The sequence below is a fragment of the Narcine bancroftii genome, chromosome 7 (assembly GCF_036971445.1).
Source record: "Narcine bancroftii isolate sNarBan1 chromosome 7, sNarBan1.hap1, whole genome shotgun sequence".
NCBI classification, from domain to species: domain Eukaryota; kingdom Metazoa; phylum Chordata; class Chondrichthyes; order Torpediniformes; family Narcinidae; genus Narcine; species Narcine bancroftii.
Window position 1 is genome coordinate 135,367,648 of NC_091475.1, and position 21,781 is coordinate 135,389,428.

General features: G+C 43.4%; 1 protein-coding gene across 5 annotated transcripts in view; it reads right to left on the minus strand.

Annotated features, from left to right (window-relative positions):
- The window catches only part of cfap300 (cilia and flagella associated protein 300), a 62,751-nt gene extending 41,171 nt beyond the window's left edge, over nucleotides 1-21,580 (minus strand). For 2 of the 5 annotated variants that reach the window (XM_069890723.1, XM_069890725.1), the window contains exons 1-3: nucleotides 21,401-21,580; nucleotides 15,385-15,466; nucleotides 2,965-3,040 (exon numbers count right to left, since the gene is read on the minus strand). In XM_069890723.1, coding sequence (XP_069746824.1) covers nucleotides 2,965-3,040; nucleotides 15,385-15,466; nucleotides 21,401-21,507 — 265 coding nt within the window. In that variant the 5' untranslated portion in view covers nucleotides 21,508-21,580. Of the gene's footprint in view, nucleotides 1-2,964; nucleotides 3,041-15,384; nucleotides 15,467-21,219; nucleotides 21,365-21,387 lie in introns of those variants that run through there. The other 3 variants (XM_069890722.1, XM_069890726.1, XM_069890724.1) reach the window with 3 other exon arrangements.
- Between the last annotated feature and the right edge of the window lie 201 nt (nucleotides 21,581-21,781).

A 21,781-nucleotide genomic window follows, 5' to 3' on the forward strand; every position in this document is an offset into this window, starting at 1 on the left:
CTCTAACTGTGCATCTTGGCGCCTCACAGTTTGGCGGGCAGCAACCTCCTTTGAAGAAGACTGCAGAGCCCACCTCACTGACAAAAGACAAAGGAGGAAAAAACCAACACCCAACCCCAACCAACCAATTTTCCCTTGCAACCGCGCCGCCTGTCCCGCATCCGACTTGAAGCCAAGCCAAAGAAGAAGATAAATCTAAGGTAAATCGAAAGTATAAAGAGAACATTGGTGGAATGGGAAATGTGGGATTATATGAAGATAATGCAAAAAGAAAAAAAGATTTAAGATCGGAGGTTAAGGATATGAATGAAAAATATAAGCAGTTATCAACAAATATGATGCAAGAACAAGAACAAAAGGGTGAGAAAAATCAGGAAGTTATGAAAGTTTATCGAAAGGTTAAAAATGTAAAGGAGAAGCTGGAAAAATTGAAGTCTGAATTAAGGAAGAAATTGTTGAGAGGAAGATAAATTCAGAATAAAATTGATAAGATGGAAAATTTTAGTAGGACGAACAACATTAAAATTGTTGGTTTGGAGAAAGGAGAAGAAAAACATGACATGATTAAGTCTCTCCAAGGATGGATATCTAAGGTTCTGGGGGTAAATCAATTTGAAATTGAAAAAGCACATAGAGCCCCCAGACCACAACTGTAATCAAATGAGAAGCCTCGCTCTATAGTAATTAAGTGTTCAAAATATCAAAATAAGGAAAAGATTTTAGCTTTAGCAGCAGAAAAAGTAAGAATAAGGAAAAGTCCACTTGAATATCATGGTTCGAAAGTTTTCTTTTATCTGGACATTACTACACAGTTGTTGACTAAGAGGAGACAGTTTAATGAAGTCAAAAGAAGTCTTTGGGAAAAAGGGTACAAGTTTACGTTACGTTACCCAGTGACGATGAAGATTGTATCACTGGATGGCAAAAATGAATTTTTTATGGATTACAAACAGGTATCAGATTTTGTGGAAACTTTGTCTTTTAATAGGCCGAGAAATTGAGAAAGAATTATTCGGAATAAGGTAATGAATTAATAAATTAAAGACTTTGTTCTGATGTAACACCTGGGATATGAAAGGTGCCGGAGTCCATCGTCTGCTGTTCATGGGCTCATTTGTAGCAATGAGCCACATCCTACATGATAGAAGGGGATAGTGCTATATTCTTTAGCACCAGTAGGGGGGAGTTCTACTATTATATACATGTCTATGAATGGAGTTATATTCATGTTTTAGTTTATTTAGAGAATTAATTCAACAAGGAATTTAAATTGGATGATGGAAGAGATGTGAGATTTTTAATGAATATATGATTAATTAGGATTAATATTGGATATATTGGAATTTAATATTTAGAATTGATTTAAAAGACAAGATTTACATTTTTGAATTTGTTAAAATGTGTTGGTTTATGTAATCTTCCCAGAATTAAAAAAAAACCATTTAAAAACATTCTTTTTCTTTTATTTTTTTGGGGGATTGGGTGAGTTGGGGGCTTTTTTTCTTTCTATTTTCCTTTTCAAACTTGTAAAAGCCATGTGTAATTAATTATGAAGGAAATGTATGTAATGGAATTCATTGTAAAGTCATCTATAAATAAAATATTTAAAAAATCTTTAACCAGCCAGTTTTCTTACTATAAGCCTTTTCTTCCAATGTGATCCCATCATTAACTTCATTGTTCTCATTAATCTGGCTTCATAACCTAAACTCGTAACCCTATTTTCACAGCATTGATGACTTCCAAAGTGCTTGAAATTACAGAGCCAATGAAGTACCAGACAAGGACTAGGAAATTCTTATTCTTCCAGCAATCAAAATGTGAAATTGCACCCCCCCCCCATACATTAAAACAAGCAAAACCTGAATGCTGCAATGTTTCTAAATGGATGATTTATGAAGGTTAGGTAATGTGTTATCCATTATCTTGACATTATTAGATATTTGATTTGATTTGATTCCAGATTTATTGTCAAAGTACATACATGACATCACATACAACCCTGAGATTCTTTGTTCCTGCAGGCATGGCAGAATTGCCACTAATTGGTAGTGCAAAAATAAACTGTACACATTGTAAACATGTAAACAAAGAACTGTAAACAGATAACAAATGCAAGCAAACTGACTGTTCAATACAGAGACCAAAAGAAAATCAATAAAGTGCATAAGAGTCCTTAAATGAGTCTCTGATTGAATTTATTGTTGAGGAGTCTGATTGTGGAGAAGTGTGCAAGTCTTGTGGCACCTATACCTCTTTCCTGATGACAGCAGTGAGAACAGAGCATGTGCTGGGTGGTGTGAATCCTTGATGATTGCTGCTGCCCTCCGATAGCAGCATTCCCTGTAGATGTACTCAATAGTGGGAAGGGTTTTGCCTGTGATGTCCTGTGCTGTGTCCACTACATTTTAGAGGGCTTTAAGCTAATGGGTATTGGTTTCCCCATACCAGACCATGATGCAACTGGTCAGCACACTTTCCATCACACCTCTAGAAATTTGCAGAATAAGTGAATAATTTGAGAATTGTATAAATTAACTTAATTCTCATCTGCTGCAGCTACTGGATGGATAGAAATCTCTTAAAATAGAAGACTGAAAGGCGATGAATGCAGAACTCATTTACAAAACTCCTTTGTCTAACTGACCCCATCATTTAGTTTCCAAAACTTTCAACATGTCTAGAAAAAATAGAAAGTGCTGAAAATATCAGGAGGTCAGGCAGTATCGATGGAAGAAAAACAATTTTTAAGTTTCAAATCAATAATTTTTAATCAGCTCTGGAAGAAAGCAAGCAATGCTTAAAATATGTTCATAAGCAGGTAAATATGAGAAAACAGGAAGATGCCACATATGTTTTTATTAAAATTGCAGAGTTTAGTTCAATTCTGATTCCCATTTAAATCAGATCATCTCTAAATTTAAATTGACTGGCATTTTCCTTACAACATTGCATTGATCATACCTAAAGTTGTCCATTCACAAGTTGAAGGTGAGACCACTTTAAGATTATTCAAAACATTGGGATCCTTGAAAAATGCCTGTAAATTTGGAATGCATAAAAGAAATAAATCTCTCTCTCACATATCTATATAAAAACAAATGTAATAAATACAGTAAACCTCTGTTATCTGGAATTCAATAAAGCAGCAGCCTCAAGCAACTGGCAAACACTTGTGGAAAATAAATAGGTAAAAAAGTATGGTTTTAAAACCAGAAAATTCACTTATTCTGCATCTAACAATCCCCATAGGTGCCAGATACCAGAGGTTTTATTATACTTGATTTATGAGCTCTCATATCTTTCTAATTCACTGCCAGTGAAATACTTTGGAGCACATTGAAGGAATATGATGCTCTACAAATGCTTTTTTTTTGTTTCTACTGTAATGGATTATAATATTGGGAGGATTTTGGTAAGATTAGTGGGTTAAATACATACACACATTTTAAAACAGATCTTATTTGAAAGACTGAAGATTTCATATTCAGTAACATTGTAGAAAGATTGGAGAACGCTAAACACATTTCACAAGTAGGTGTTAATTGAAATGTCATGAAATGAATGGACTGGAGACACTCTGGCTGTTGGAAGCTCTTTTCAAGGGTTTTGACAGAGTGCACAAAAAGGTCACTCCTGGGTTTTCTTTACTTAAGGACACAGCTTGACCAAAAGACTAACTTCTGTTGTTTGCTGGAGAAGGTGGGGGTTTTGTTGCAAGTGAGAGAATCACATGGGTTTCCTGGCAGTTGGAAGTTAGAGAGTGAGAGAGGGACAGAAGAGAAGCCCTCTCAGCTTGTGTGTGTGTGTGTGTGTGTGTGTGTGTGTGTGTGTGTGTGTGTGTGTGTGTGTGTGTGTGTGTGTGTGTGTGTGTGTGTGTGTGAGAGACACTGAAAACAGCTGAAACAAGCCAGGAAGAGCTGATTCAAAACAGAAAGTTCCGGAGCAGTGGATGGCTGGAAGTGCTATCTGTCTGATGTTTCTCTTGGAATAAGAGGGAAAAAAAGAACTCTGTGCTGGCCTGAAAGAAAGAGATTACCATCTGTAAAACCCTGATGGGGCAAGTTTCATCAGTGAAACATTGAGGTGACTAATGGTGGTATCTCAGTTGTGGAAATCTTGGAACAACAAATCTCACTCTGCAAACCCTACAAGAACCTTCCTGAGTGGTAAACATTTACCTTTCGAGCACCAAAGCTTGGTGAATTTTATACATGTTATATTCTGTGCACACTATAAGAATTGCCTGAATCCAGAGAACTTGGAAGAAGAAGTGAGATTGAACTGTGAACCAAAGAACTGTTCTTAAATTTACACACACATTACATACACGTGCACTTAGAATTAGAAGAGGGCTATTTTGGGTTAGTTAAGTATAGAGATAAGTTAAAGTTTGATTCTGTTTTCATGTTTAAAGTTGATTAAAAATAACTTTTGTTTTAAAAACCACTTGTCTTGGTGAATATCTATTGCTGCTGGGTTTTGAGGTCCTTTGGGCTCGTAACACTACCTTTGTTTTGTACATATTAATCTTAACAGTTGCTCTCTTCCCTCTGAATTTCGAGTTTGTAGGTTCAGGTCCTATTTTAGAAACATGACTGTCAAGTCCAGGTGGACATTTCCTTGCGATACTGCAGGAAACCTACTCTGTCAAAGTTGTTACCTTTTTAACTGAAATATTAAACTACTCTTTCAAGCAATGATTCCAAACCAAAGAAATGAAAACACAAGATTGACTATTGATGCTGGAATCTGGAGAAAGAAACAATCTGCTGGAGAAACTCAGCAGGTTGATCTGCATTGAAGGGAGAAAAAGAATGGTTTTGGTGAAGGGTTCTTACCCAAAACATCAATTCTTTTTTTCTCTCACTGATGCTGCTCACTCACTGAGTTTCTCCATTTCTTTTTTGATGAAGAGCTGAAGAGTTTCCCATGATTGAGCCTTCACTTAAAATAGGTAATATCTATTACTGTATTATCATCTTATCATTTTTTGTGATACATTGATGTGCACAATTTAGCCACCATATTTTCCACATCAAAACAGTGACTATTCTTCAACTGTAAGCTGTTGTTGTGTTGAGATTCGTTGTGTTGACATACGTTTGAGATTCAGAACGAAGTGAGCCCAGACACAGGGAATAGATAACTAAAGGATTTATTAACACAGAAACAAACAGGCTGGCTATCCCAGCAACACAGTGGCAGATCATGAGCAATTAACAACACAAAGCACAGTAATTAACAACTTACAAGCTGTTGGAGCCTGTAACATGATTGATAGTAACTCGGAGACTTATGTGGACCACAAACACGCTTTTATTAGCTTACAATTCAGCCAGCTCCCCACCATGACTACCAGCCCCCCCACATCTCCATCGGGCACACAAAACTCAAAACGGTCAACCAGTTTACCTATCTCGGCTGCACCATTTCATCAGATGCAAGGATCGACAATGAGATAGACAACAGACTCGCCAAGGCAAATAGCGCCTTTGGAAGACTACACAAAAGAGTCTGGAAAAACAACCAACTGAAAAACCTCACAAAGATAAGCGTATACAGAGCCGTTGTCATACCCACACTCCTGTTCTGCTCCGAATCATGGGTCCTCTACCGGCACCACCTACGGCTCCTAGAACGCTTCCACCAGCGTTGTCTCCGCTCCATCCTCAACATCCATTGGAGCGCTCACACCCCTAACGTCGAGGTACTCGAGATGGCAGAGGTCGACAGCATCGAGTCCACGCTGCTGAAGATCCAGCTGCGCTGGATGGGTCACGTCTCCAGAATGGAGGACCATCGCCTTCCCAAGATCGTATTATATGGCGAGCTCTCCACTGGCCACCGTGACAGAGGTGCACCAAAGAAAAGGTACAAGGACTGCCTAAAGAAATCTCTTGGTGCCTGCCACATTGACCACCGCCAGTGGGCTGATAACGCCTCAAACCGTGCATCTTGGCGCCTCACAGTTTGGCGGGCAGCAGCCTCCTTTGAAGAAGACCGCAGAGCCCACCTCACTGACAAAAGGCAAAGGAGGAAAAACCCAACACCCAACCCCAACCAACCAATTTTCCCTTGCAACCGCTGCAATCGTGTCTGCCTGTCCCGCATCGGACTGGTCAGCCACAAACGAGCCTGCAGCTGACGTGGACTTTTTACCCCCTCCATAAATCTTCGTCCGCGAAGCCAAGCCAAAGAATGGCCAGTGTATACAATGGTCTTCAGGTAAATTGGAGGAAAGGCAGGAAAGCAGGGTTTATATTGGGACCAATAGGGGCAGAGCCAAGAGAAGGAGCCAGTTGTCTAATATATCTATAGACAGTGAATTCCAGTTCCCTGCAGAACCGAAACCCAGCAGCAGCATGCAATCAGAAGCAGTTCCAGGAGAGAGGAAGGTGGAACGCAACCGGCTTCCGACCCCAGAATACGCCCGTAGGGAAAGGGGATTCCAACTATGGAGGGTACCCTACACATGGGCTACCTACAGGGGTACATGCTCCCATACCCATGATAATTGGGAGCACGGCTACAATACCATACCCTGGTAAATTTAAGAGAATCCTAATCCCTTATCTGCAACCATGGCAAAGAGGAAGTGAAACTCAGATGCCGTCGCTTATAAACTTCCCTGCTCAGCAGATGCTGTAAGGTACGGGCTAGCCAATGGGAGTATGTACTCTGGCTGTAGCTCACATCTGATTGGCAGGCTGTAGAGGCTGGGCGGTACCTCGATATTGATGGACAGCTGGATGTGGCTTCAGACATACAGAAAATGGTTAGTCTACGTGACGCTCCTCCCCTTCGGAAGTCATATTAAACTGGACGTGAAACATGGGTACAGGGGAAGGATGTGCATTCCTAATGTTGGAGGAGGCATGCAGTGGTGGTCAATGACAATGCCCCCAAGTCCTCCTTCAATCAAAAGTGGTTACTGGGTCCCAATGGAGTGTGGTGCTGTGGGAGCCGCTCCCTACTGTCAGAGGAGAGGTAAAAAGAAAGGAATTTGCCTGGTCGCCGACTCAGGTCCCTGGTTTTCCACACTTTGCTGGCAAATTTGTGCACCCTTACTTGCGAGCAGGGTGTGCAAGGGCTTCCACTGGGTGTCGAGCCTCCTCCTAATATAGTCCTGCCGTCGCAGCTGGGTGCTACACGCAGTATAGAGCCCAGATGCGCCTTGCCACCCTATCCTATGGTGAGGCAGGGGACAGGCTGGCAGGCATGCATCCAGGGTGTTCCCAAAGAGCCCCTTCTTGGGTTGTTGCTGGGCTCCCGGATTCCGTGCCTGCTCAGGTTTGCTGACGGGCCACAAGTGCCTGTGTTGGATTCCCTGTGAGGATAGCTAGGAGTAGTTGGGCTGACCATTTACAAATGTGTTTTAACAAAGGCTCCAGAAGCCCCACCCCTTGGGAGGGGGGAATCAGGGGTCGTATTGCCATTTTAATGGATGTTGCCAGGAGATGGGGGGGGGGGGGAATTAAAGGAACTGGCTGCTGCTAGTCAAATAAAGTATTACAAACCTCAGAAAAACTTGTAGAGCAAATGAAAGTTCTCATGACTGGAGGGAGAACAAATGCTTTTATTAGCTTATAACTTAGGGTAGGGTCTTACAATGGTCTTGAGAAGGATTCTGGGTTCAGGTGGAAAAGCAGGGTTATATGTGAGCAGATGGGGGCGGAGGTGGGACCAGCCATCAGCACAAGACACTACCAGTGAATCCCAGTTCACTGCATTCACCCCTTCCTGCAGAATTTCGGGTCTGTGAGTGAAGACCGAGAACATTGATTCAGAAAATAAAAAAAGTTAAAAAAATGCAGTTATTTACAAATTTACAGATTTAAGCAGTCCGGGGGTCTGGAGATCCTGCTGAAGTGCCTTAGCACCAGGGGACCTTGGACTCCTTGGGTCTCCTGGTCTTCTTGTGAGGGAAGAGAGGCGGGCTAGGCCTCCGGCTCCATGGTGGAGCTCCTGAAGTGGATTCCCTGAGGCCCTGACTGGGGGTGGCAAGAATAAGCTCCAAGGTTCACACGGCACTTGAGGCAATGGACCCTCTGTTCTAGTGGGTGCCAGGTCCTTGATGGAGACGGTGTCCTCCCTACCATCCAGGTACTCCACATAGGCATACATGGGATTGGCATGGAGCAGTTTCACTCTTTCCACCAGGGGGTTGGTCTTGCTTCTCCTCACGTGCTTCCTGAGAAGGACTGGACCAGGAGTGGCAAGCCAGGTTGGGAGTGTAGTTCCCATTGCCGACCTTCTTTCAAAATTGAATAGGAGCTTGTGAAGAAGTCGTGGTACATAGTAGCGACTGGATGGAATGGAGCGCCATAGGAAGGACTTCCTGTCACCGAGAGTCTGAAAGGCCTTTTGACTTCAGTGCCAGATTGATAGCCTTCCATACCATGGCATTCTCCTTTTCAACCTGCCTGTTTCCCTGGGGGTTGTAGCTAGTAGTCATGCTGGATTCAATGCCCCTCGCCATCAGGTACTGACGTAGCTCAGCACTCTTAAAGGATGAGCCCCGGTCGCTATGAATATAGCTGGAATACATGAATAGGGTGAAAATGGAATCCAGGGCGTTTATGACTGACGAAGCGGACGTGTCTGGACATGGAATGGCGAACAGGAAGTGGGAGTACTCATCAATTATAGAGAGGAAGAAAGTGTTCCCGCTCATGGAGGGGAGAGGTTGTTAAAATCGACACTGAGCTGTTTGAAGGGCCTGGATGACTTGATCAGGTGCGATTTTGAATGTAGTTAAAAGCTGTTTGGGCTTCAGCTGAGAGGGGGAAAGTAGTGGTGTTTAAGAGAGGATGTACCCTATCAGCGTATTGAGGGATACACTGGGTGTAATATGAGAAAAAACCCTAGGCATCTCCTCAAAACCTTTGTGGTCCTGGGAATGGGGAGCTTGAACAGGGGGTGCATCATATCAGGGTCAGGGCCAATGATGCCATTCTCCACTACGTAGCCCAGGATATCCAGATGTTTAGTCCTGAACTCGTACTTGCTAGATTCAAGTGAGGTTCAGGACTTTTGCCACATGGAGAAAGCTCTGGAATTGGCATCATGGTCTTCCAAGATATGGCTACAGATGGTGACATTATCGAGGTAGGAGAAGGTAGCCTTTAACCCATACTCATCTACCATTCTGTCCATCTGCCTCTGGAAGATAGAAACCCCATTAGTGATATCGAAAGGGATCCTCTGGAATTGATAGAGATGATCGTTAGCCTCAAATGCCATGTATGGACGGTCCTCAGAATGGATTGGCAGCTGATGATAAGCAGCTTTCAGGTCAGTGGTTGAATAGACCCGATACTGTGTAATAACATTCACCACGTCTGAAATTTGAGGGATGGGGTATGTGTCCAGGAGTGTGTACCAATTAATTTTGGCGATAGTCAGTTATTAGCCTGGACTTGTTTTCCCCTTTCACCCCTACCACTTGCGCTCTCCATGGGCTAGTGCTAGGTTCGATGATACCATCATTGAGCATACAGAATCAGAAAGAGAGGTGGGGGGAGGGGGTCGATATTGTGTGGAGAGGCTGCACGTGGGCTCTGATTTTAGAGGCCCTCTGTTCCAAACCATTACAGGGGGGAGGGGACCAGAATACTCACATTTTTAAGATGACACAGGAAGTCTAGGCTGAACGGCACCAGAGCACACAGATCATTGAGTACATAAAGGTGTATCTTACAAAATTCTGCCCCTTCAAACGACAAATGCACTATACAATGTTGTTGAATATGCATAGAATGTGAATGAGATGCAAGGAATATGCGAAAATTGGAAGGATACATCTTTAGGTTGTATTCCTGCACAGTCCTGGAGTCTATGAAGCTTTTAGTAGAGCCTATGTCAATTAGGCATTTAGTGGATTGCCCATTTACCTTACAGTCACAATGGAGTTGCTAAGCTCATGAGGTCTGTCCTGGTCTAGAACCATTGAGGCTTGGATCCCAGAGACTCTATACTCCTCACTTGAGTGGCCCCCACCGTCCTGGGCTGCCCTGCATGGGTAAGATAGTGTCGACCTTGTAGTATGGCAAGATGGCTGCCATCCTTCCACCTCCGACGATGATGGCGTCGAGTTTGAATTTGTGTCGCAGCAAGATGGCCTCCAAGCCTTTTCGAGTAATTTCCTCATTGTCACCCTCTAACGGCGTGTAGCGCAGCAAGTGGGTTCGGGTGAATTTGGAGCAGACTGCTTGGGGCTAGAATCGGAACCAGGAGTGGTGCAGGCCGTGGACTTCCCCTGGCTTCCCCTCGCCCAATGTCCTTTCTTGCCACAGATGGAACACACTGAATCTTTAGCCGGGCAATGAGATCAGGGATGTTGGCTTTTGCCACAGAAAAAGCACTCCCAGCAAGGGAGAGCTCCGTAGCACAAGAAGCAGCAGATGTTAGGGTTGGGGTAGAGGGAGCAGCCAGTCCTTGGAAGGGATCCCCTGGGTGAGCAAGCTCGCTGTCTTCGAGGTCGTCATTTTCAAGCTTGGCCCGTTCCAACAATTTAGCCAGTTCAACATGGCTAGCCAGACCTTTCTTACCCGATTCGAGCTGTCGCTGCCTCGTACCTCAAGCAGACCCCCGCGACTAGTGTCCCGGATCTGTTCTTCTTCATGAACGCAGCCCATAGCCATAGCCACTTCGTACCTGCACTTCTTGGCAAGTGTTCACAGGTTAGTGGTGTGCGCCTCTGGTCTCTCCTGGCCATTGGAGACAAAGAGCGAGTTGGTGCCTCGCGAGGATCTCATTTTGCGACTTCAGGTACCGTGCCTTCAATGCCTCAATGGCACCATCACATGTACTGCAGTCCCTAATGATTGCATACCCTTTCGTTCCTACCCTTGAAATGAGTGCAGACCTCCCGAGTTCATCAGGAAGCAGTCTAGCCAGTTCATCAACTCATCAGCTGTGTCAGGGGACAGAGGGTCTATCAGCAGCAAACCTGGCTTGAGCAACGGTTCCATCATTTAGGGAATAAGTTAATAAAATTGTAGCGTGAATAAAAGCTCTCACGAATGGAGGGAGAACAAATGCTTTTATTAGCTTATAACTGAAGGTAGGGTCTTACAGTAGTCTTCAGAAAGGTTCTGGGTTTAGGCAGGAAACCAAGGTTATCTGTGAGCAGATGGGGGCGGAGTCAAGCACTGCAATAGCCGTGGAATTTCCCACTAAGCAAAAGTGGCAATTGTTGTTAAAACATAGATAGAGAAGCAGTGCAATAATACAATGGAAGGGAAGCAAGGGAAAAAAGCAAACATGCATAGTAGCAAAGGAAGGTGGCGATTAAAATGCAAATGCAGGAGCAGACAGACAGGTGATGGTTTGCAGAAATTCTGCAGTCTTGAATAGTCCATCTCCGGTGCGATGGTTTTCAGGAGTTCTGTGTTTCCCCACTGAGAGATCTTGAATAGTCCATCTCCAGCGATCAGAGAGGTGGCCTCATGTGGGGAGTGGGGATGGGGGCGGGGAGGTGGGAGAAAACTGAAGAAGAAAGGTTAGTAGTGTGCGCCTCTGGTGTTGGAAGACTGGAGGGGAATTTTGCAGACAGAGGCCTATGTTGGAGAGTTTTCACTCCCTCTTGTACAGCTTGCTGGTGTGGTGGCAAGTGATGTCAGTTTATCCCGGAGAAGGTCCAATTGGCCAAGGAGGAGTTCCGCAAGCTTGAGGAGTTAGGTATTGTTCGGCGGTCGGACAGTCCATGGGCTTCTCCCCTGCACAAGGTGCCTAAAGCATCTAGGGGCTGGAGTTCATGGCGATGGTCAACTTTTATCATAGATTCATGCCCCACAGCAGCTCAAACCATGCTTCCACTCTTCACCCTGATGACCAGCAAAGCAAAGGACTTGACCTGGGTCGATAACACCTCACGAGTGTTTGTGGAAGCGAAGGAACCCCTGGCTAATGTTGCACTCCTGGCCACCCCAGGCCAGACTCACCCACACTACCCTTATGGTGGATGCCTCAGGAACGGCGATTGGTGGAGTTTTGATGCAGCAGATAGAAGGAAGTTGGCGTCTGCTAGCTTTCTTCAGAAAACATCTGTAGCCCCTTGAGCTGAAGTACAGTGCTTTTGACAGAGTGCTACTGGCGCTGTACTTAGCCATCTTCACTTCCGGTACTTCCTAGAGGGAAGGGCTTTCACAGACTACAAGCTCTGGCCAAGAGCTCTGACCCCTAGTCAGCCCACCAGCAGAGACACTTGTCTTATGATTTGGAGTACACCACCAACATGAGGCACATCTCGAAAAAAGACAATGTGGTCGTGGACGCCTTGTCAAGTCAGAGCATCCACTCTCTGGCCAATGGACTGGACTTAGTGGCATTGGTGGAGGCACAGCAGCAGGATGATCAGATACCTCAGTACAGGACTGCCATCACAGGGCTGCAGCTTCAGGACATCGGCACAGGTAACACTACCCACCGGCAGATTTGACCTATCATACCAATGGCATGGAGGTGATAAATTTTCAACTCCATCCATGGGCTGGCTCATCAATCAGGACCACAGCCTGGTTGGTGGCCAGCAAGTATGTGTGACATGGGTTGTGGAAACAAGTCAGCGAGTGGGCCAAGGTGTACACGCAGTGCCAAACAGCCAAGGTACAGCGGCACTCGAAGATCCTCCCCGCAGCCTTTCGAGTCAATGGAATGAAGGTTTGACCACATTCACATGGATATAGTGGGACCCTTACCAGTCTCACAGGGTTTCTGCTACCTGTTCACGGTGGTCGACCGTTACACCCGATGGCCAGAAGCAATCCCACTGGCCGACACATCCACCAGGTCCTGCGCCAAGGCACTAGTCTTGTCCTGGGTAACAAGATTTGGGCTGTCAAGACACATAACCTCTGACAGAGGTGCACAATTTACCTCTAGTCTGTGGTCAGATGTTGCCAACCTGTGGGGTGCTCAGCTACACCACCCGGAGTCTAACGGGCTGGTTGCATATTTCCACAGGCACCTCAAGGCCACCCTTATGACCAGACTCAAGGGCCCCAACTGGGTGGATAAAATGCCTTTGGCACTGCTAGGGATTTGTACAGCCCCAAAGGAAGACCTCAACACATCCTCTGCCGAGCTCATCTATGAAACTCCATTCATAGTCTCTGGGGATTTCATCCCACCGGCCAGAGGTCGACAGGCTGAGGGAAAAGGTTGATAACCTGGCTCCGATCCTACCCTCCAGACATGGGCAGGCCAAGTTCAACATCCCTAAAGAACTCCAAATCTGCGAGTATGTGTTCGTGCACAGAGGGCCACACCGTCCACCACTACAGAAGCCCTACGACGGCCCCTTTTGAGTCAGCCAGAACAACAGGGCCACCTTCAAACTGGACATCGGTGGCAAACCAGAAGTCTTCACGACAGACAGGCTCAAGCCCACACACATACCCGAAACAACCCGTGGAGACGACAACACCTCGACACAGAGGCAGAACGCCAAAAACATGGTGGACTGCATCCAAGGACACTATGAACTGAAGCGCCGGTTCTGGGAGGGGGTGGGGGTCATGTGGTGGCCTGCCACCATGGAGATCAAGCTGGCACATTGCACGGCATGCGCGGTAGTAAACAGCAACATAACACATCGTAACATGTCCTTTAACACAGCAAACCGGCATGGCTGAAAGCTGGAGCGGTACAAGACCAGCAGCCCTAAAATGGCACTGGCCGAGCGACCAGCTAATAGATCAATAATAAGCTGGAGAAGAAAGGTATTTACATGCAAGGATATTCCCGCCCGCTATTGTTATTCATGTGGCTGATGTCAGCAAATCAAACAAACAGCGGGAACTCCAACTGTATAAAAGGCGCCTTTCCAGCCTCAATAAATCTCAGAGCTTAACCTCCCACTCTGTGAGTGTGTGTGTTTCTTTGTAGCAGTCGGCTACATTTTTAAGGAACCAGCTCAAGAGTAAACAGCTCTTCAACCTCCTTTGTGGGAATGAGAAACACACTTGACCTCATTATGGGGTTATAGACAGAATTTCCTACTTTTGCTTATAGAATGATGTGAGACCACTTAATTGACCCATAAAACAGGTTTTAAAGTTGCAGAAGAAATACTGTATTCCATCACAAATGTCCCACAAAAGGGGTTATAATTGCAGAAGAAGTCACCTCAATAAGGGTTTCGTGAGTAATCAACATTCTGTCACCACCCACCCACACCCCTCTTTCACCCACTTCAGGAACTGGTAATTTCATCTCAGAGCCTGTGTGCATTTCACCTATCGCAGAGGCTGCATGTTGCATAAATTTCAAACCCACATGTCATCACTGAATTTCTGAAAATGAACTTTGAACTCCCTTCCGAAAATTGAGCCTTGAGCTGTAGTGGCTTGGGGTATTCCACAGACACACACAGACACACACAGACACACACAGACACACACACACACACACACACACACACACACACACACACACACACACACACACACACACACACACACACACAGTTAGAGTTTAAGTTAGATAATTGGATATAAATTTTGTTGTTTAGATAAGTTATCTAAATTACAGTTGGTGTTATATAATTTTTGATTAATAATTAAAATATTATTTTAAATATTACATTGCCTGGGTTAAAAGTTATCGCTGCTGTCATGTACATAAAACTTCCAGGTCAGTTTGGGTATAAAAAACATTAAAAATCCTTGGATTCATGTCAGGATAAGATTTAATTTTATACCCAAGTATCTCTCTACTATGTAATATACTTTAAAAGAGTAAGAATCCACTGAAAACATACTTTGCAACACCCAAAGAAGAAACTCTATCCCTTGATAATAGAAATGCTCTCAGCTAAAGCTAATGAAGCATTCTGTATTTCGAGAATATAGGGCAAGTAATCTTTTTCCAAAAATACACATATGAACTAATATACACATCTGGTGTATCTACTTTGCAAACCCACATCCTCTTCATTGTTAAAAACTCATTAATTACTATGCATAAGTCTACTTAGCACTCCATACATAATTGTTTTGTTATCCTCAAGCAACCAGCAAAAAAATGCAGAAAATAAATAGGTAGAAAATACAAAAGTTTAAAATTGGCACAGCAATTGTGTAACGCACCGTCTCGAGCAACTGGAAAATTAATTTACCCAGGATCCACTGATCCCCATAGGTGCCAGATACTGTACATTTGAAAAAAAAATGGTTTTAAAGAAACAAAAACTGCTGGAGATAAAATAAGGTTTAAATAATGGATCAATAAATCAAAGACAATTCTTTAAAATAATATTCTCACCAATTAGATTCTTTTGCAGCTTTCTGAAGCAACAATTTAGGTGCCAAAAATAGCAGAAGGAGATATGTAGCTTGATGGTTTATAGAAAAGTAATAAAAACACAACCAAACTCACCTGCACAAATTTATCTTTATCATAAGGCTGAAAGTATTCATCAAAACTGAAAGCCTGGACCACGATCCTACCATCCATTGACCTAACAGGATAGATACATAAATATTGTGAAAAGAGAAAAAACTACATTTTTAAAATCATCATTTGCACTGAATCTTTAAGGATTCAGTTTGATTTTTTAAAGTAATAAGCTCCCAAGTCAAATAATTCCATTTTAAAGTTCCTCTCTTTAAAACTCCTTAATCTAGACTAGAGTGTACATCTGAGCATTTGGTGAGTATAAAGATGCATGAAATGTTATTTGTTGTTCATTATCATTACGTGTACATATATACAGTGAAAAACTTTGTTTTTACATGCTTTCCAGGTCGTCAACTCATAACAGATAGTAAAACATAAAACAAACATGCAGAATGCAGTGTCATGGAGAAAAGAGCAGTGAAAACAATGCAAAGTACATGTTGAGGTAGTTTTGTTATGTGATCTTCTTTTGTCCATTGGAGGTCTGTTCAAGAGTCAAATAACAGCAGGAAAGAAGCTGTCCTTGAATGTGGTGCTATGTTTAAAGCAGTTTGGGGTTCCTTATTGAAGAAAAGATATGTTGGCATTGAAGAACATCCAGAGGAGGTTCACATGAATGATCCCTGGAATGAAAGGGTAATCATATAAGGAACATGTGATTGCTCTGGGACTGTACTCACTGAATTTTAGAAGAATGATGGGAATGGGGATAGGATGTGGTCTCTTTGAAACTTATTGAATACTGAAAGGCCTGAATAGAGTGGATGTGGACAGGACCTCTCCGATGGTAGGGGAATCTGGGACCAGAGGGAAGTGAATCAATGGAACTTGTTACTGCAGCTAGCTGTGGAGGCCAAGTCATTGGATATATTTAAGACAGAGATTACGTTGGTTCTTATTAGGAAGGCAATTGTGGGTAATGGAAAGAAGGCAGGAGAATGAGGTTGAAAAAGATAGTTAATCAGTCATGATGAAATGGTGGGGTGGATTTAGTGGCTGAATGGCCTTTTTCTGTTCCTAGGTCTCATGCTTTCACATTTATTGGTCTTCTGCCTAAGGGGAGTCAAAGGTATTATTGGGTAGGTTGGGTCCTTCATCATGTTGGCTGCATTTCTGAGGTAATGGTTTGCACAATCGCTTGAAGCTGCATTGATAAATCATTTGACATTGTGAAAATGTTATAATAATAATGGAACTCAAGATATCTTAACAATTAAAGCCATGTACTGAGTGAATCAAGGAGAAGAACCCTTTCTTCCTATGCAAGACACAAAAATTCTGGAGAAATCCAGCAGGCCACTCAGCTTCCTGCAGCACTTTGGTTTACTGCACGGCTCCCTCGACTTTCCTGTTTTCCTCCATTCTTCTGATCCTGCCTTATACATAGGCTGACAATACCACAGTGGTGGGCTGTACAAAAAGGGTAGATGAATCAACATTCAGGAGGTAGATTGAACACTTGACTGAATGGTTTACTAACAACAACCTCCCACTCAATGTCACCGAATCCAAAGAGCTGATTGGAGACTTTTGGAAAAGAAAACCAGAAGTGTACAATGCAGTAATTATTGGGGATCAGAGGTGGAGAGGGTGAGCACATTTAAATTTCTGGGAAAGTCACTATACTCATGTCATCCTTAAGAAAGCATGTTATCACCTCTACTTCTTCAAGAGTTTGTGGAGGTTAGGTATGATATCAGAAACCTTGCCAAACTTCAAAAGATGTTTAGATCACAGCCTAATATGGATCTGAACAGATAGCCCTGAAAAAGGTAGTGGACACAGCCGAGTACATCAGAGGCAAAACTTTCCCTACCATCGAGAACATCTACATGAAATGTTGCCATCAGAGAGCAGCAGCAATCATCAAGGATCTTCACCACCTAAGACATTCTCTGTTCTTGCTGCTGGCATCAGGAAAGAGACATAGGTGCTACAAAACTTGCACAACCAGGTTCAGGAACAGTTACCAACTCTCCACATTCACACCCCTAAACAACAGACAGAACCATAGACTCATTTAAACACTCTTACATTGCACTTCATTCATTAATGAATATGTATTTTTTTCTGCATTGCACAGTTTGTTTATATTTATTTCACTGTTTACATTTCTTTCTTTTGTATATGTATCCTTTACTTAAGTACAGTTTAGTTATCGATAAGTATAAATTATGCCTGGCCCACAAGAGAATCTCAGAACCCCAAACTTTTTAGACCCCTCCATGGAACCCTTGATTTTTCATGGGCCCCCAGGCATAGGGTTGGGCAGGGGGATGAGTTGTGGTGGTGCTGGACAGGGTGGGGATGGTGGCGGTGGATGCAGCACTGGGTGGGGGTGAGTCACTACCAAAAGTAGAAAGAACACATAACTCTTTCTTCTATGCTCCATCCATCCTCCCATTCACTCTCAACTTATTAAAAGGCTAAAGCCATATTCAACATGGTGGCCACCATGGCCTGCTCTTGCGAGAGGTTGGCCACTCCTGCCATAGGGGTTACTTTCTGTTGATACACCCGATTTCCACCACAAAAGTTAATTTGACTCCCTTTCAACCCCCTGGCATTTATTGATCCCCAAAAGACCCCTGTTGTATGCGACGTCATGCATGTACTGTAAAAATAAATTTGAACGTTGACAGTGATGTTGTCTTGTGATCTACCATGTCCTCTTTGCTCACCCTTGCTTCTGACACTACGCTCTGATCCTGCCCTAAATTCTAATATTGCTCTCTAAATGTGTCCTTTCTTCCAAACTGGAAATCTCCTTTTATTTTGGGTTTTGTACCCTTCCCCCAATTTTTGTATATTTATTTTTGGCTTTTGAACAAAAAAACTTTATTAAAAGCAGCAACAGAAAAACAAATCTATTAAAATGTTGGCTGGATGCACTTTCACCCTATAGAATCAACAATCATTAAAATACTTCGATAAACAGGTAGCATTAGAATCAGCAGGAACATGAACGTAATTTTGGAAAGAATGGGCACTGCTTCAAGTGCTCAAAAGTCTGCAACTTGATACATAAAAATTAAAATAGAAAAAGCAGCAGGGGCTGGAAATCTGAAATAAAAATGGAAAATACTGAAAATATCAGCAAATCAGGCAGCAAGGAGCCTGTGAATAGAAACGTCTGGTTAATCCTGCAGGTCATTAACAAAGGGCCATTGATTTGAAGCATTGATCCTGCTTTACTTTCCACAGAAACTAGCCTATCTTGCTGTTTAGGAGTCTGTGACTGTATTTTTTTTTAAAAGAGCAACCTTCTCCACTATAGATCCTCAGTGTAAAATGGGAGAACTCCTACAAAGTGTCACCTCCCTAGTTAAGGTAACTATGTGAGTGCTTCCATGATAGAATTTAAGCCTAGATTGCAGTTGAAGACAAAGAATTGCAATGCACATAGGAAACACACCACATGGTGTAGTATGGCACAAAGGGCATTTGCATTGTTCAATTCAAAGTTGTATGGGGTAACTTCCAAAAGACCATTTTAGACTGTATCTTTGATAATCAGTTTTAGCTAAAACAGCTGAAGATTGCACCACATCTCAGCCCTCTTAACACCACAGCAATGGAGGCTTTGGCTATTTTCCCCTCTGTAGTGTTGCCCAATCTGATCTTCCACCATCTGGTCCATTCCCATTTTAGTGTAGGAAAGCATTCCAATTGGAAATAATTATATCTCCAATTTTAATTAGATTCAAGTGAAAGACAGGTACCGTATATGTTGTGTGTATAGGGCAGTCATCAAAACTTTTAAAAATTCATCTTAGGGTCATCCTATACCAAGGTCGTAGTCTCAACACCGCCACCATCTTCCTGCCAGCTCTGATACAATCTCGTGCAGGCCCCATTAGTTAATTGCGAAGTCTCAGCACTCTTCCGCGGGGTCCATCCACCCAGTCCCACTGCTGTCGACTCTGTACAGGCTTTAAATGACCTGTAAGGAGCTGACAGTGGTTTATTTTAAAACATCCAAATAAAATTTAAACTTTTAAATGATAATTTGTTATTAAAATATTGTGATTTGCTTTCAACAGCATCCAGATTTTGTGGGTCATCTTATGCAAAGGGTATCACTCAAAATCTACATTTAGGTGGAAATTCTGGGGTTGTCCAATATATGTCATCCTATTCAGAGCCAGCTCTTCAGCGCTTGACGTCCTGCTTTGCGGAAACTGCCAAAATGTTTGGCCTGGAAGTCAGCCTGAAGAAAACTGAGGTCCTCCATCAGCCAGCTCCCCACCATGACTACCAGCCCCCCCACATCTCCATCGGGCACACAAAACTCAAAACGGTCAACCAGTTTACCTATCTCGGCTGCACCATTTCATCAGATGCAAGGATCGACAAAGAGATAGACAACAGACTCACCAAGGCAAATAGCGCCTTTGGAAGACTACACAAAAGAGTCTGGAAAAACAACCAACTGAAAAACCTCACAAAGATAAGCGTATACAGAGCCGTTGTCATACCCACACTCCTGTTCGGCTCCGAATCATGGGTCCTCTACCGGCACCACCTACGGCTCCTAGAACGCTTCCACCAGCGTTGTCTCCGCTCCATCCTCAACATCCATTGGACCGCTTACACCCCTAACGTCGAAGTACTCGAGATGGCAGAGGTCGACAGCATCGAGTCCACGCTGCTGAAGATCCAGCTGCGCTGGATGGGTCACGTCTCCAGAATGGAGGACCATCGCCTTCCCAAGATCGTGTTATATGGCGAGCTCTCCACTGGCCACCGTGACAGAGGTGCACCAAAGAAAAGGTACAAGGACTGCCTAAATAAATCTCTTGGTGCCTGCCACATTGACCACCGCCAGTGGGCTGATAACGCCTCAAACCGTGCATCTTGGCGCCTCACAGTTTGGCGGGCAGCAACCTCCTTTGAAGAAGACCGCAGAGCCCACCTCACTGACAAAAAGGCAAAGGAGGAAAAACCCAACACCCAACCCCAACCAACCAATTTTCCCTTGCAACCGCTGGAATCGTGTCTGCCTGTCCCGCATCGGACTTGTCAGCCACAAACGAGCCTGCAGCTGACGTGGACTTTTTACCCCCTCCATAAATCTTCGTCCGCGAAGCCAAGCCAAAGAAAGATACAATGGCATACACAGTAATTCCATGAACGGAGCATGGAAAATATTTGCCAGTGCGAAGAGTGGCCAAATAATGTTAATACAAACGACCTTAAATATAGGTCTCTCTCAAGGTCTAAAATAGTTGATTATAGTCAAATTTGACCAAATAGCAGCAAACAACTGAGCTCCTTAATCATGAGACCTTAATCAGTATTTTCTCTAACTCCACAAGAATTAACTTTTGATTTGGGAGTAAAAGGGGCCAAAGTGGCCAATCAATGCCACAGCACTGAATCGACCAGTTGATCTAACACAGATGGTATTTGGTATCCTCACTCATTCCTATACCAAGCTTCCTTGCGAGGGTTTCCTTGACTCCCAGGTAAAGCAGGAATATACAATTCATACAAAACTCATTAGTCAGCAGGGACTCCAGCTTGATCCTGGTGAAGGATGTTGCATGAAAGCCATTCATGCATTCTCAATGAGCCAATATGATCTGTATCCATGAGCAACATATCATTACTCTGTCAATAAATTTGAAGTTTGAAAGTCAATGCTAAATTAATGCAAGCTAAACCCTGCCAAGACACACGAATAGCTCCACGTAAATAGAATATAAATGGCAAGATATCTCTGAAGAACAGGGATGAAGAACACTGTTGCTAGACACAATCCGATCTGAGGGCAAACCCACGCTGAGTCCCAATCGGTCATTTGCGACCCACCCCATCAAATGCCTTTTCCTGGTCCAGAAGAAGAGAGAACGGTAAATCAACCCTGGTGAGGATGTTTAATTGGGTACGTGCCCTGATATCTATGCTCTGAATGGATGAGCCGGGACATATTTTCCTTCCCTGTCCGTCCTCGGACCAGTTTACACTGTCCAGTCTCACCGTAGCTTTTTACCATTTCATAAGTAAATCTCTGATTTTTCTATCTTGCATGAAGTTGATCTTCTTATTGTTCAGATGTCTGAAAGTAAACGCAGGCTTCTTCTCTCTTTCTGCAGCCATGTCCGGCGAGAGTTTGGCTGGTTGCTCGGAGACGCCAGTCCGCACTTTATTCCTTCCCCCGACTCCCTGGTACTTTCGCCCGGCGGAAACTTTCGACAAGAAAGATAGATTCAATTAGCATCTAATGATCGCTAACATTACTGAATCCTTTTATAAGCCTACTAAAACGCTCAATTTCACAAGTTTTACATTTAAATTATTTTGCAAATTACATTTCTATTTTGCATGGTTCTTTTCTTTTTTCTCTGCATTTAGTATATCCCTAAATGTGTGC